At 44.6% G+C, this 13,118-nt stretch overlaps 2 protein-coding genes across 2 annotated transcripts in view; both read left to right on the plus strand.

Moving 5' to 3' along the window:
- zfr (zinc finger RNA binding protein) overlaps window positions 1–4,704 on the plus strand; it is a 39,271-nt gene extending 34,567 nt beyond the window's left edge. The window contains exon 20 of the mRNA XM_082555316.1: window positions 3,699–4,704. Coding sequence (XP_082411442.1) covers window positions 3,699–3,881 — 183 coding nt within the window. The 3' untranslated portion in view covers window positions 3,882–4,704. The remainder of the gene's footprint in view (window positions 1–3,698) is intronic.
- Window positions 4,705–7,870: 3,166 nt separating this feature from the next.
- The window catches only part of fam151b (family with sequence similarity 151 member B), a 32,730-nt gene continuing 27,482 nt past the window's right edge, over window positions 7,871–13,118 (plus strand). Inside the window, exons 1-2 of the mRNA XM_082555358.1 lie at window positions 7,871–8,048; window positions 8,150–8,275. Coding sequence (XP_082411484.1) covers window positions 7,952–8,048; window positions 8,150–8,275 — 223 coding nt within the window. The 5' untranslated portion in view covers window positions 7,871–7,951. The remainder of the gene's footprint in view (window positions 8,049–8,149; window positions 8,276–13,118) is intronic.

Raw genomic sequence — 13,118 nt, forward strand, 5'->3', positions numbered from 1 at the left:
GTCTACCACCAGCTCCTTGGTTTCACTGGTGTTGATCTGGAGGTAATTCAGCTGGCACCAGTCCACAAAGCCTTGGGTCAGTTCTCTGTACTCCCTGTCGTCCCCATCAGTGATGAGGCCGACTATTGCAGAGTCATCAGAGAACTTCTGCAGGAAGCACTGGGTGGAATTGTGGGAGAAGTCTGCAGTGTAGATGGTGAAGAGGAACGGAGCCAGAACCGTTCCCTGTGGGGCCCCCGTACTGCAGACGACCCTGTCCGACACACAGCCCTGAGTCCTCACATACTGTGGTCGGTCAGTGAGGTAGTCCAGTATCCATGTAGTGAGGTGATGGTCCAGGACCGTGGGAAGAATAGTGTTGAAGGCACTGGAGAAATCAAAGAACATGATTCTCACAGTGCTTCCAGCGGTCTCCAGGTGAGAGAGGGAACGATGTAGGAGGTGAATGACGGCATCATCCGCTCCAATGCCAGGCTGGTAGGCAAACTGAAGTGGGTCCAGTGATGAGCTTATTAGGCGCCGAAGCTGAGCCAGGACCAACCGCTCCAGGGTCTTCATCAGGTGGGATGTCAGAGCCACCGGCCTGTAGCTGTTGAGGTCCTTGGGGCGTGAAGTCTTTGGCACTGGTACAACACAGGAGGTTTTCCAGAGCTGTGGGACTCTTCCCAGCCTCAGGCTCAGGTTGAAGAGGTGCTCCATCACCCCACACAGTTGGTCCGCGCAGGACCTGACGACCCTCGAGCTGATGCCATCTGGACCCGCTGCCTTCTTGCCATTAATCCTCCTCAGTTCCCTCCTAACCTGGGTGGTTGAGAGAGACAGGCTGGAGCCTTGTGTTGAGTGTGTATTGGATGCTGTTGTTGGGGGTGGGGAGGAGTGAGCAGGGTGAGTAGAGGACGTGTGAAGTGTCAGAAGTGGAGCAGCAGCAGTGGGGGTGGGTGAGTCTGCAGCCGATGTTGTAGACTGTCTCATGGTTGAATCAAATCTGTTGAAGAAATGATTCAGTTCATTTGCCCATCTCACATCCCTCCCAGGCAGAGAGTTCTGCTGTTTGTGGCCCGAGATGGTTCTGAGGCCTCTCCAGACTTCACCAACGTTGTTTTGTTGAAGCTGGTTCTCCATCTTCTGCCTGTAGCTGTCCTTCCCATTCCTTATCAGTCCTCCATTAGATGAATACAAACCCAGTATGTGCTCTATCCCTCATCTGCACGCTGTCCTTTCCATCCTGCTCACTCCCAGGGAACATCTCTGACTCTCGTTGCTCCCACCACTCTCTCCCAATAACTCTGTCTTCTGACCTCCATCCTGCTGACAGCAGTCAAATCAAATCACTTTTATTGTCACATCACATGTGCAGGTACATTGGTACAGCACATGTGAGTGAAATTCTTGTGTGCGAGCTTCACAAGCAGCAGAGTTGTGCAAAATACAATGATGTAAACAAGCAAAATACAAGAATGGCTACATCTGAAACTAATAAATATATGTACAATATATAATAGTATATGCATTTCTGGATGTGTATACTAAATATTTTTCTCTGTGTGTGTGTGTGTGTGTGTGTGTGTGTGCACATATTTTACAAATTAAATAGAGTAAACAATAAATAAAATATATAAAATAAAATATACAGAGTGAGACATGTGCAAAACAAGTGGCATTTATATACAGTATGGAGTGCATAATGTTGAAGTTCCAGTAGTGAAGCTGAGGTGTCTATGACGTGTTCAGCAGTCTGATGGCCTGGTGGAAGAAGCTGTCTCTCAGTCTGCTGGTACGGGACCGGATGCTGCAGAACCTCCTTCCTGATGGAAGCAGTCTGAACAGTTTATGGCTGGGGTGACTGGAGTCCTTGATGATCCTCCCCGCTTTCCTCAGGCACCGCTTCCTGTAGATGTCTTGGAGGGAGGGAAGCTCACCTCCAATTATCCGTTCAGAGCACCGCACTACTCTCTGGAGAGCTTTGCAGTTGTAGGCGGTGCTGTTGCCATACCAGGTGGTGATGCATCCAGTGAGGATGCTCTCAATGGCACAGTGATAGAAGGTCCTGAGGATGCGGGGGCTCATGCCGAATCTTTTCAGTCTCCTGAGAAAGAAGAGGCGCTGCTGCGCCTTCTTCACTGTTTTGTTTGTGTGTACTGACCACGTAAGATCCTCAGCCAGATGTACGCCAAGGAACCGGAAGCTGCTCACTCTCTCCACAGCAGCGCCGTTGATGGTGATGGGGGTGTGTACTTCTCTGCACCTCCGGAAGTCCACTATCAACTCCTTTGTCTTTGCGACGTTGAGGGTGAGATGGTTGTCTTGACACCAGTGGGTCAGGGCGCTGACCTCCTCCCTGTAAGCCGTCTCATCACCGTTGGTGATAAGACCCACCACTGTAGTGTCGTCCGCAAACTTCACAATGATGTTGGAGCTGTTAGTGGCTGTGCAGTCGTAGGTGTAGAGTGAGTACAGGAGAGGGCTCAGTACACACCCCTGTGGAGCACCAGTGTTCAGTGTGATGGGGGATGAGGTGATGCTGCCCAGTCTGACCACCTGGCGTCTGTCAGACAGGAAGCTAAGGATCCAGCTGCAGAGGGAGCTGCTCAGTCCTAGATCCTGCAGTTTCCTGTCCAGCTTCGAGGGAACGATGGTATTGAATGCTGAGCTGTAATCTACAAACAGCATCCTCACATACGTGTCTCTCTTCTCCAGGTGTGACAGGGCAGTGTGTAGTGTCAGGGCTATGGCATCATCAGTGGACCTGTTGTGGCGGTATGCAAACTGTAGAGGGTCCAGTGAGTCGGGTAGTGCAGAGCAGATGAAGTCCCTGACCAGCTTCTCGAAGCATTTGCTTACGATGGGGGTCAGGGCTACAGGTCGCCAGTCGTTCAATGAGGAGATGGTGGAGGATTTGGGTACAGGGACGACGGTGGCCATTTTGAAGCAGGCTGGGACTACAGACAGAGAGAGGGAAAGGTTGAAGATGTGCGTGAACACTCCAGCCAGCTGAGCCGCGCATGACTTGAGGACGCGGCCGGGAATCCCGTCCGGACCAGTAGCTTTGCGTGCGTTCACCTTCCTGAAGCACCTCCGCACATCCTCCTCAGACACAGTGTGCGCACTGACGTCATCCGCGGTGCGCACACTGTCGGGTCTCATGGTGTTCGCTGTGTCGAATCTAGCGTAGAATACGTTTAGATCCTCACACAGAGGCGCCGTGGTCTGCGGTGTGCTGGTTTTCCCTCTAAAGTCTGTGATCGTGTTTAGTCCCTGCCACATACTCCGAGGGTTGTCAAACTGTTGCTCCACCCTGTCCCTGTACTCACGTTTGGCTGCTTTGATCGTCTTCCGGAGTTGGTAATGTGCGTGTTTGTAGTCCGATGTGTTCGCGGAGGCAAAGGCGGTGCTCCGTGCCGCCAGTGCCGCGCGAACATCTCCGTTAAGTGAACCCCATGATGATCCTGCTAGCGTACTCTGTACCGTACTCCAGCGTGGATGTCACTTTAAATCCACCTGCAGCATTCCCGGCCTTGCTTCCCTTCCTCCTGGTGCCCCAGTGGAATCACTGGCTTTGCCCTTCTGTCAGGTTTTTGCCAAGTAGTTGATCAGGTCACAGAAAGAGTAAATAACCCCCCCAAACGTGCACATCCGAGACTGTTGAAAGGTTTGCTTCTGCTCTTTGACTCACATGTTCTCCAACTTTGTGTGTTTAGTTTGCTCTTAGGCTGCTGGCGTTCCGTCAGATTCATAAAGTTTTGGGAATGGACCCTCTACCGCAGATGAACCCTCGCTTCAGCATCCGCAACAGCCGGAAGCGTCGCCGTGACAACAGCGATGGCACAGACAGCTTCGAGGGCGAAGGCAAAAAAGACAAGAAAGATTACGACAGTTTCTAAGCTTGCGTTATGAATTGAATCTACATACCAGCTGTACTAAAATGTCGTATGCTCGTCTCCTGTGTACTGGCTTCTTTGTTTTTAAGCTCCAGGTGTACCAGCCTAACTACAGCCTGACTTTGTATGACACACACGTGTATTGTTATTAGTTGTAGATTTCTTACCGTGAGGGCTGAGGACTCTGTGCTAGATGGACGTTTTTACCTGACGTGCTTCTTACAAGAATGAATACAGCAGAGCTTGTGTCACTGCTCCCCACCTGTGTGTTTAAAGTGGAGCCGGACTGAACTGTAATGTGGGTCAGAAGGAAGCGTGAGGAGAAATATCAATGCCTTCATTCATCTGTACAGTTGCATTCAGAGCTGGTCTGTGTTTTTGTTGTTATTGTGAACCTTTTATTTGGCCAACAGATATGTCAAAGTTCCTGTATCCCTGTGCTTAATGCAAGTGCTGTTTGATGCTGTGGTCTTGTTACGTTTCAATGCTAATCTACACTTCAGATGAAGACCTATGGGATGCAGCAGACTATGAAGAATATTTCAGTGTTGAGATACCTTTGTTAGTAGTGACATTGTAAGCCCAGGTATGTAGTTTTGTCTATTCATTTGCATATATAATAAGTATTTGTGTAATCTATAGATGTAAAAAGACAAGTTTTGATTTGTGGAAAAAGTGGCTACGTTGACACTGCCGACTGTTCTGGCTTTTAAATTAGTTTTCTTGTGTAATGGGGATTGTATTGGCTTGCTTGCCTCATACCTTGGTTAGGTGCTAAATCAGTTCTGTCCTGAGGAAAAGGAATAAAGATTATTACTGACTGAGAGATGTCTGTCCTGCCCTGAATGCTCTCTGTGCTCTGCTCGCACGTCCAGCACAGTAAATGCATTTCCACCTGTTTCTCCGGAGCACATTTTTCCTCATGATGGCAAGTAAGTACCCTGCTGTCCCTACATTTACTCACTGACTGACCCGTTCAGCTGCTTGGTAAGGAAAGTATGTGGGCCAATCCCATGGCAGTAACTCGGCATCGATCAGAATCTGAGGAACTTTATTGATCCCAGAGGGAAGTTTGCTGCTATAACAACTCAACAAGCACTTTCATAAAATGAGTGCAGAAACGGAGATGATGATAGAGAAATACTAACATAAATATAGAGTTACAAATCTAAAGGACGTGTGCAAATATGTTGTGTACAAAAGTGACTGCATGGAGGTGTGAGTAATTTATAGTCAGGATGATCTGAAGCTCAAACTGAGCATGAGAATAGAGCGAGGGGAACTGTAGTGTGCTGGTTAGTGCTGTTGTGTATGAGTGTAATTACAAACCACCTGTATGCAGGGTTAAGTGTTTTTCTATCTTTGACTTTTCTGGGTCACAAAGGGAAGGAGAATGAACACGCGTGTAACGAATGTTCTTAAAACGTGGTTATTTCATCGGGCCTTCAGCAAAGATGCAGAGGAAACGAGGTCAAACACCAAGTGGGGAGAAGCTGAGCGACAGATGAGACAAAGCTGTCATCTCCTACGTAGCTGGTTTGTCACAGAAATTCAGAACAGTTTTCTACAAGCAGGACATTGCAGTGCATCTCAGACCCAGCCACACACTCGAGCTGTAGGTTGGCTCGACCGTGGCACATCCAAACGTGCACCAGGATCCTCATCGCTGCCTGCAGCCTCAATTTTTATTTTAGGACCTCTTTGTCTCTCCTGTTCCACACCTGTTTTTGGTTTCCACATGCAGCAGACTGCTTAACAGCCTGTTTCCCTCCTTTTTACTGAACACTTTAATAGCAGCTGTATCTCTGACCAAAGCTAAACGGGGAATGCTGACACATGCAGGATGTTACACAACCCTGTAACTTGTTCGTAGAACAAGGCTGCAGCTGGTAGGACCAGGCTGCATGAATGTGTTATATGCCATATTCTGTTTCTTTTTACCGAGCAGACTAGTCTATTTCCGCAGCCACAACTTTAACAAACTGGAGATTCATTTAAACATTTCCTGTGATTCTGTTTGTGTTGCCTCGAAATCAAAAATGTCGCTCTGCTGTTACTGCAGCATACTGCAACTTCTGCATGTGTGTACGTTGCACATTTTGGAGAAGCAAAGCATGAAATGGACACAGTGAACCAGTGTGTCTTTTAGCTGTTTTGCAACCACTCTTTCAAGGTTTTTTTTTTTAAATAAAGGAAGGTTGAAGATTGGCCTATAATTAGCTAAGACAGCTGGGTCAAGCAACAGGTTAACTACTGCCAGCTTGAAGGCCTGTGGTACACGGCTGTTTAATAGAGATTGGTGGAGTATGTTTACAGTTGAAGCATTATTTAACCTCACTTTGATGGGACATTTTTACTCTTATTTGTATATTTACATTCTTTTCTAAATAAATCAAGTCACCTTTGACCACGACTGCTTTAAACTTTGACTAATAATCTATCACACTGTCAGTAGGAGAATATTTAAATGAGTCATGAGACAGTTTACTGCAAATTACGCAAACAAAACTAATGCATAAAAAAAATCTGCCTGGTGCTACTAAGAATTTATTTTCAATGGGGGAAGATGTTATCAGAACCAGCAAATAGAAATCCACAATGTATCACCAACTGCTGCATCTGTAAGAGACAAAAACACAACAAAAAAAACCCAAACATAGAAAATACAGATACATAAATCGAAATCTTCTTGTCGTGTCAGTGAGAGTTCAAGGTTCTTTATTTGTCACATGCATAGTTATACAAGTATAACACACAGTGAAATGTAGCCTGACACGCTCCTCGACATGTGCAAAAATTGGGGGGGGGGGGGTGTAGAGGAAGAACATTATATATATATATACATACATATAGTATATACACTGGGTGAATGTGCAGTAGTAGCAGCAAGCAGGTGAATTCTGTACATTAATATGAATAGACATCTGACTATTTTACAGGATAGACAATATAAACATTTAAAATTAAAGGAATTGAAATGTACATTGTGCCTTGGTTTAGAGTGTCTGGAAGAGTCCTTGTCACAAATGTGCTTGATAACGAGGGTGGGAAGCTGCAGCGATGCCCTCCAGAAGCCTGGAACCAGAATATGAGAGAGCTCCTTGCCTCGTGGTAAATGGACTGGTTCTTATATCGCACTTTTCTACTTTATTTGAGCACTCAAAGTACTTTACACCACAGGGCTGAAGGTGATTATAGGAAAGGTGCTGGATCAGCCCAAAACCACATGGGAGGAACTTGTTAAAGATCTGTATGCAGCTGGGACCACAGTCACCAAAAACACCATCAATAACACACTACACTCGAGTGGATAGAAATCTGGCAGGGCCCACAAGGTCCCCCTGCTCAAGAAGACACATTAGCAATACTGCTGAGGGAGTTTCTATCAAAGGAAAGTTTGAAGCCTAATCTTAAAAGTAGAGATAGTGTCTGTCTCCTGAATCAAAACTGGAAGCTGGTTCCATAGAAGAGGGGCCTGAAAACTGAAGGCTCTGCCTCCCATTCTACTTTTAAATACTCTAGGAACAAGAAGTAGGCCTGCAGAGCGAGAGCGAAGTGCTCTAATAGGGTGATATGGTACTACAAGGTCATTAAGATAAGATGGGGCCTGATTATTTAAGACCTTGTATGAGAGGAGCAGGATTTTGAATTCTGGATTTAACAGGAAGCCAAAACAGGAGAAATCTGCTCTCTCTTTCTAGTCCCTGTCAGGACTCTTGCTGCAGCATTTTGGATTAGCTGAAGGCTTTTCAGGGAGTTTTTAGGACTTCCTGATAATAATGAATTACAGTCGTCCAGCCTGGAAGTAATAAATGCATGAACTAGTTTTTCAGCGTCACTCTGAGACAGGATATTTCTAACTTTAGAGATGTTTTCTTTTAGAGCTGATATTTTATTGTCTCACGTCGAATAGAATAAAGATTGGGGCACTTTGGTCACTTAGATTTTAAACTTAGAAATCTTGATAAATATTGTATTGAATCAGTAAAAGACTACCGGTTCTTTTATTTCGACAATCTCGGACCGGAAATGTGTTGTTATTTATCTTCCGTTTTGGATCGTGGAAGTCGGCAATGAAAACGAGTCTTTTGCTGAGTTTTCACAGAATTACTTTAATTTTAATCGTGTGTTTTATATTTTATGTCTTGTGGAATTTAAAGGGTAAAACAGGTAATGTCGAGCTTTGCAGCTACGCTCACTTGCTTTAGCGAGCTGCACTTTACTGTGACAGAGAGGAGCTAATGGCTGCGACCCTCGTGTTCTGTTCGCAGGTGGGATGCGTGACCAAACGCTGGACTATTTCTTCAGTCGGAGTTTTATAACGAGGATGGACGCTGCCGAGGTTAGCTGGTCGCATGCAGCGAACAGCAGGAGCAGGCTGGCGGAGGCGCTCACAGGTGAGTCCGTGACGTGGCTGTCAGTCCCGCTGACGTCAACATGGAAATTCAAACACCTGACATTTTATTGTTGTTTATGTTAAAGGTCATTTTGTCTAAATCAGCCCTTGTTTAGTCCTGAAGGTTGAAACTATTTTGCGTGATCGTGTTAAGTAGTGATGGCCCGCTTGAAGCTGACGCTCCGGAGCGTGTGTCGAAAAAAACAACACACTGGTTCAGAAGCACTGTGTCGAGGCTTGCTTCGTTTGGCAAAAGTCACGTGACCAGTGACGTCCGAAGCTTCATTACGCACGTAACTGCTTCGGTACCTGATTCAAACAGATATAAGGAAGTGAATCATCCACGGGATTCGTGGAGTGTGTTGATGGTGACAGATAGCGACGAGGTGATCATTCCACTGACAGATATGGAGCCAGCGAGGAAGAGAGGACGTTCTGGCGTGTGGGAATATTTTGAGTTGATTTTGCTCAATTCATTTTATCTGCCGAAGTGAAAAACTTGAAATGTCCAAAATCATGTTTTCATAATGTAAATATCATTACAGCATATGACTTTAGGAACACTTCCATGTGAATTAAAGCTAATGAAGACTACAAAAATGTATTTGACACTATACGTACATTACATTGCTACAGTTTAGAAAATCATTTTGTTTATTGTTTTTAGGTGATAGTCTGCAGGACCCAGGAATACCTGCATATCTACCAACTTGCAGTGTAGTTCCTGCACTCCACAGCCTCTTCTGTTCCATGCAAGTGGATTTTCTCCAGGGCAGGAGAAACTATTTCTAAGAAAAGAAACAGACTCAGCCAGCGCACAGTAACACTAATCCTCTTTTTAAATGTAAATAACAAAAGGGCTACCTGACATAGAGCATGTTTTTACTTTGCAAGTTCTTGATTAGGGATGGGTTTTGATTATCGCTTTTCTGATTACAATCCATGCTAAATTGAATAAAGTGATATTGATTCATTAAAATCCCGTGTCGATTTGTAAATTAACGTTATTATGCCTGAAACGCCAGCATCTCAGGTTAAACCTCACAACATGTCGTCAAACACCATGCAGCTAAAACAGTAACTGGGAGCAGGTTTACGGATTCTGCATACAAACGTGAACACAGAGCGCGGACCCGACGCGTCAGAGTCAGATTTTGGTGCGTCGTCGGGTCCGCGCTGTGTTTGCCTCTTTTTTTCCCCGCTGGCTTCTGCAGCTGCAGGTTTCATAACTCTCTGTTTACATCTCTAATTAAGTCTCACATGTGTCAGCTTTCTTTTAATAGATACGAAATTATGGATATATACTGTTAAATGATCAGACTTGTAATATTTCTGACTGAGGCAAAACTTTCCAGATTCCAATCAAATTGAATCGGATCCTGTATCGAATCAAAATGATTCTACAAATCAGTGACGATGCAGCCGTACTCAGCTCCCTAAGCATTTTACCTTTCCAGTTCACAATCAATCCCACCCCTAGGTCAAAAATATGTATAGGACAATTGGCCTAATCTAATATTTTGTATGAACCTGTCAAGCTGTCCAGTGATTAAACGACAAGTAGATGGAGGCAGGACTCCACAGCAGGGGCATACTCCATAATGTGCTGTGCATTATCATATGTATATTATATATATTGCTCACTTATTGTATTTACCAACATCAAGGAGTTATGAGCAAAGAAAGGCCACCATAGTGCATGTTTAAATAGGGAAAGTTTATTGATCAAAATGTATTACGCAAATACGCATTACATTTTTTTCAGCCCCCCAATCGAGAAAACAAAACCAATTACATGTTCAAAGCAACGGAACGGTGGCCCAATATCAGAGAGAACTCCACTCTTGAGTGAGCAGTGATAATTGAGCAGTCCGTTTTATTTTGCAGATTCAAGCTGCTCTTCAAAATTTTCACCACCAGATGTCACCGGAGAGGACTGTGTTGAAAAGCTTCGAGTAATGAACCGTTTTTCAATACAAGCTTCAGTGCTTCGGAAAGCTTCATTTGGCCATCACTAGTGTTAAGTTTCTGCTTCCTTCACATTAGCAACCGCATTAACGTAACCATGGCAGCGTCACTCTGCTAAAGGCTGAAATCATAGTTTCTCCCCGCTGACTCATGTTAATTGTTGGATTGTGTGTCCACAGGTGTTTGTACTTTGCATCATAATAAAATGACGGTAAAAGGCTCCGCCCACTTCCTATCCATGTCTTACCATGCAACGACTCTGTGAATGGACTGGAGAAGTGTAGTGGTAGAGTCCTCCGTCAGGAATGAGATATGTGTGTCGACTTTTTATTCTCCCTTAAAATTATTATGCCATAACGCTGCACAGAGCAGCTCTGCTAACAGGTTATGGGCCCAGAGCAGCAGTAAAGAGATCCTGTAACTGCCAAAGGAAGGGCAGCGTTTCCTGAAACCGCAAGTTACCGGCAGGTGTTAAAAGTTTGGCACGATTGAGTGAGTAAGCGTTTTTGTGCATCATGAGCAGACGCACGGCAGAGTCGGGCAGTCGATATTCCCGTTTGCAGTTTGATGGAGATGAAAGGAAATATGAGATATGGGAAACGAAGTTCCTTGGTCATCTCAGACTACAAGGTTTGAAAGATGTCATCTTAAAGGCTGAGGGTGATGAAGAAGCCGATGGTGAAGATGATGACAAAAATGCAGAAGCATATGCAGAGTTGATACAATTTCTGGATGACAAAAGTTTATCGTTAGTTATGAGAGATGCAGTTGATGACGGACGGAAAGCCCTAAAAATTTTGAGAGGTCATTATGCAGGAGTGGGCAAGCCAAGGATCATAAGTCTGTACACCGAACTTACTTCTCTCACAAATGAAAAGAATGAAAGTGTGACGGACTATATTATCCGAGCAGAAGCAATTATCACAGCGTTAAAAAATGCGGGTGAGTCATTAACTGATGGACTTCTGATCGCAATGATAATGAAAGGTCTACCAGAGACGTTTAAACCCCTGATTGTGCACGTTACACAGAGCGAAGCAAAAATCACATTTTCAGAGTTTAAAGTAAAACTCAGAAGTTATGAAGAAACCGAGAGAATGCGTGCGGCTGTAACTGATGACAACGTAATGAGGACAAAAGTGCAATTAGACCAGGATTCTACTTCATGGCGAGCAGATGACCGAAGATCAAAGAATAATGAGATTGTGTGTTTTAAATGTGGACTAAAGGGACACACTGCAAGAACGTGCCGATCCAGAGTATGGTGCAGTTTTTGCCGGAGTAGTACACACAAAGATGCGACCTGTAGAAGGAAGCTAAGACGGGATGAAGCGAGAGGGGTTGTGGAGAAGGACTACGCGTTCAAGACGGGCTCCGAACCCCAGAGGGTCCCGGACGGCGGCCAAGAGATGCTGAATAACCAGCTACTGGTGGATACGGGAGCGACGTCACATATCTTTACGAAGATCGAGAGTTTTAAGACTTTTGATGACACATTTCGACCCGAGGCTCATTGTGTAGAGTTGGCTGACGGAAGGCGGAGCAGAGGAGCTGCAAAGCGGCGAGGAGATGCTGAGATAAGTATGATTGACAGTAGGGCTGGGCCATATTATACCGTTCACGGTAATACCGGTATAATGTTAGGCAACGATAGGAAAATGAAATATCGCGATAGAATATGAGTAAAACGCGCATGCGCAGTGCCTTTGTTTTCATACGCACATGGCCGATTGTTGAGTGAAACAGATGAACCAGAATTGGTTTGTAAAAATGGTGCAACTTCAGTGATGTGGAACTGGTTTGGTGTTTGTCCGTCAGATACACGACAAAGCACATTTTTTTGCAGAACATGCAAGCGGCCGTCGTTATTGTCGTATTTGTCGGACTAAGATGCTCTTAAATCTGGGAGTAATCTGGGTCCTAAACTCCGTATGCTTCAGGTCAAACGAACACTGCAGCATCACTAAGAGTTAAAAACTGTCTAAATTCTTTCATCTTTAATAAAACGATCAGCATTGCTGCTTTACCAGGTGTAACTATGAAGTTTAACTTCCAGGCATCCATGAAAACAAAATGTATTACATTTAACGGAGTTAGAAGCTAGCAGGAAGCTAGCAGAAGTTAGCTCGCTAGTTTCGCTAGTTACCTAAACATGATATAGCATGTTCTGACTGAGAGATTTCTGAAAAAAATCAAACGTACAGCTCTGCTATCACTTCCAACATAAATGAAGACAGGAAACTAAACAGCAGTGACGTTTGTAGGGTTACTGAAGTTGGGCTAGCTGGTATATAATTATGTGCTACGTGATCGCTAGCAACACAGCTATGTTAGCATAACATAAACAGTGAAGCTGGAGGACAAACACTAACACTTTTCCACTTATAAAAGTTAACGTTAAGGTTCCTCATGGTTAGAGACAAATGCAATCGCATGGCAGGATGCTGTAAAAGGACCAAACTTCAGTCAGGAGAACAACTGAGATAATCCATCCACAATACGAGGTTAGTCATTAATATACTGCAACAACATGGGAATAGAGCAGCTGCCAGAGAATTCAACATTAATGAATTAATGGTACAGAAGTGGAGGAAGCAAGAAGAATGAGTTTAATAAAGTTTGATTTATCTGACTGCTTTGTTTCGCTTAATGTGCCTTATAATCCCGTGCACCTTATGGTCCGAAAAATACGTACTGCACACTGCAGTTTAATGTTGCAAAGCACCTCTTTTTAACTTCAGTGGATATTATACATGGTTATGCTCAGGATATGTCAGCCCATTTCTACTGGAAATGCCTTTTGGTTAAACTTTCAGCAAGGAATTTGCATTTGCACTGTTACATTTTTATAAAGCTTTAATGTACATAAAAACCAG

This window comes from Aulonocara stuartgranti (genome assembly GCF_965226115.1).
Source record: "Aulonocara stuartgranti genome assembly, chromosome: 12".
NCBI classification, from domain to species: domain Eukaryota; kingdom Metazoa; phylum Chordata; class Actinopteri; order Cichliformes; family Cichlidae; genus Aulonocara; species Aulonocara stuartgranti.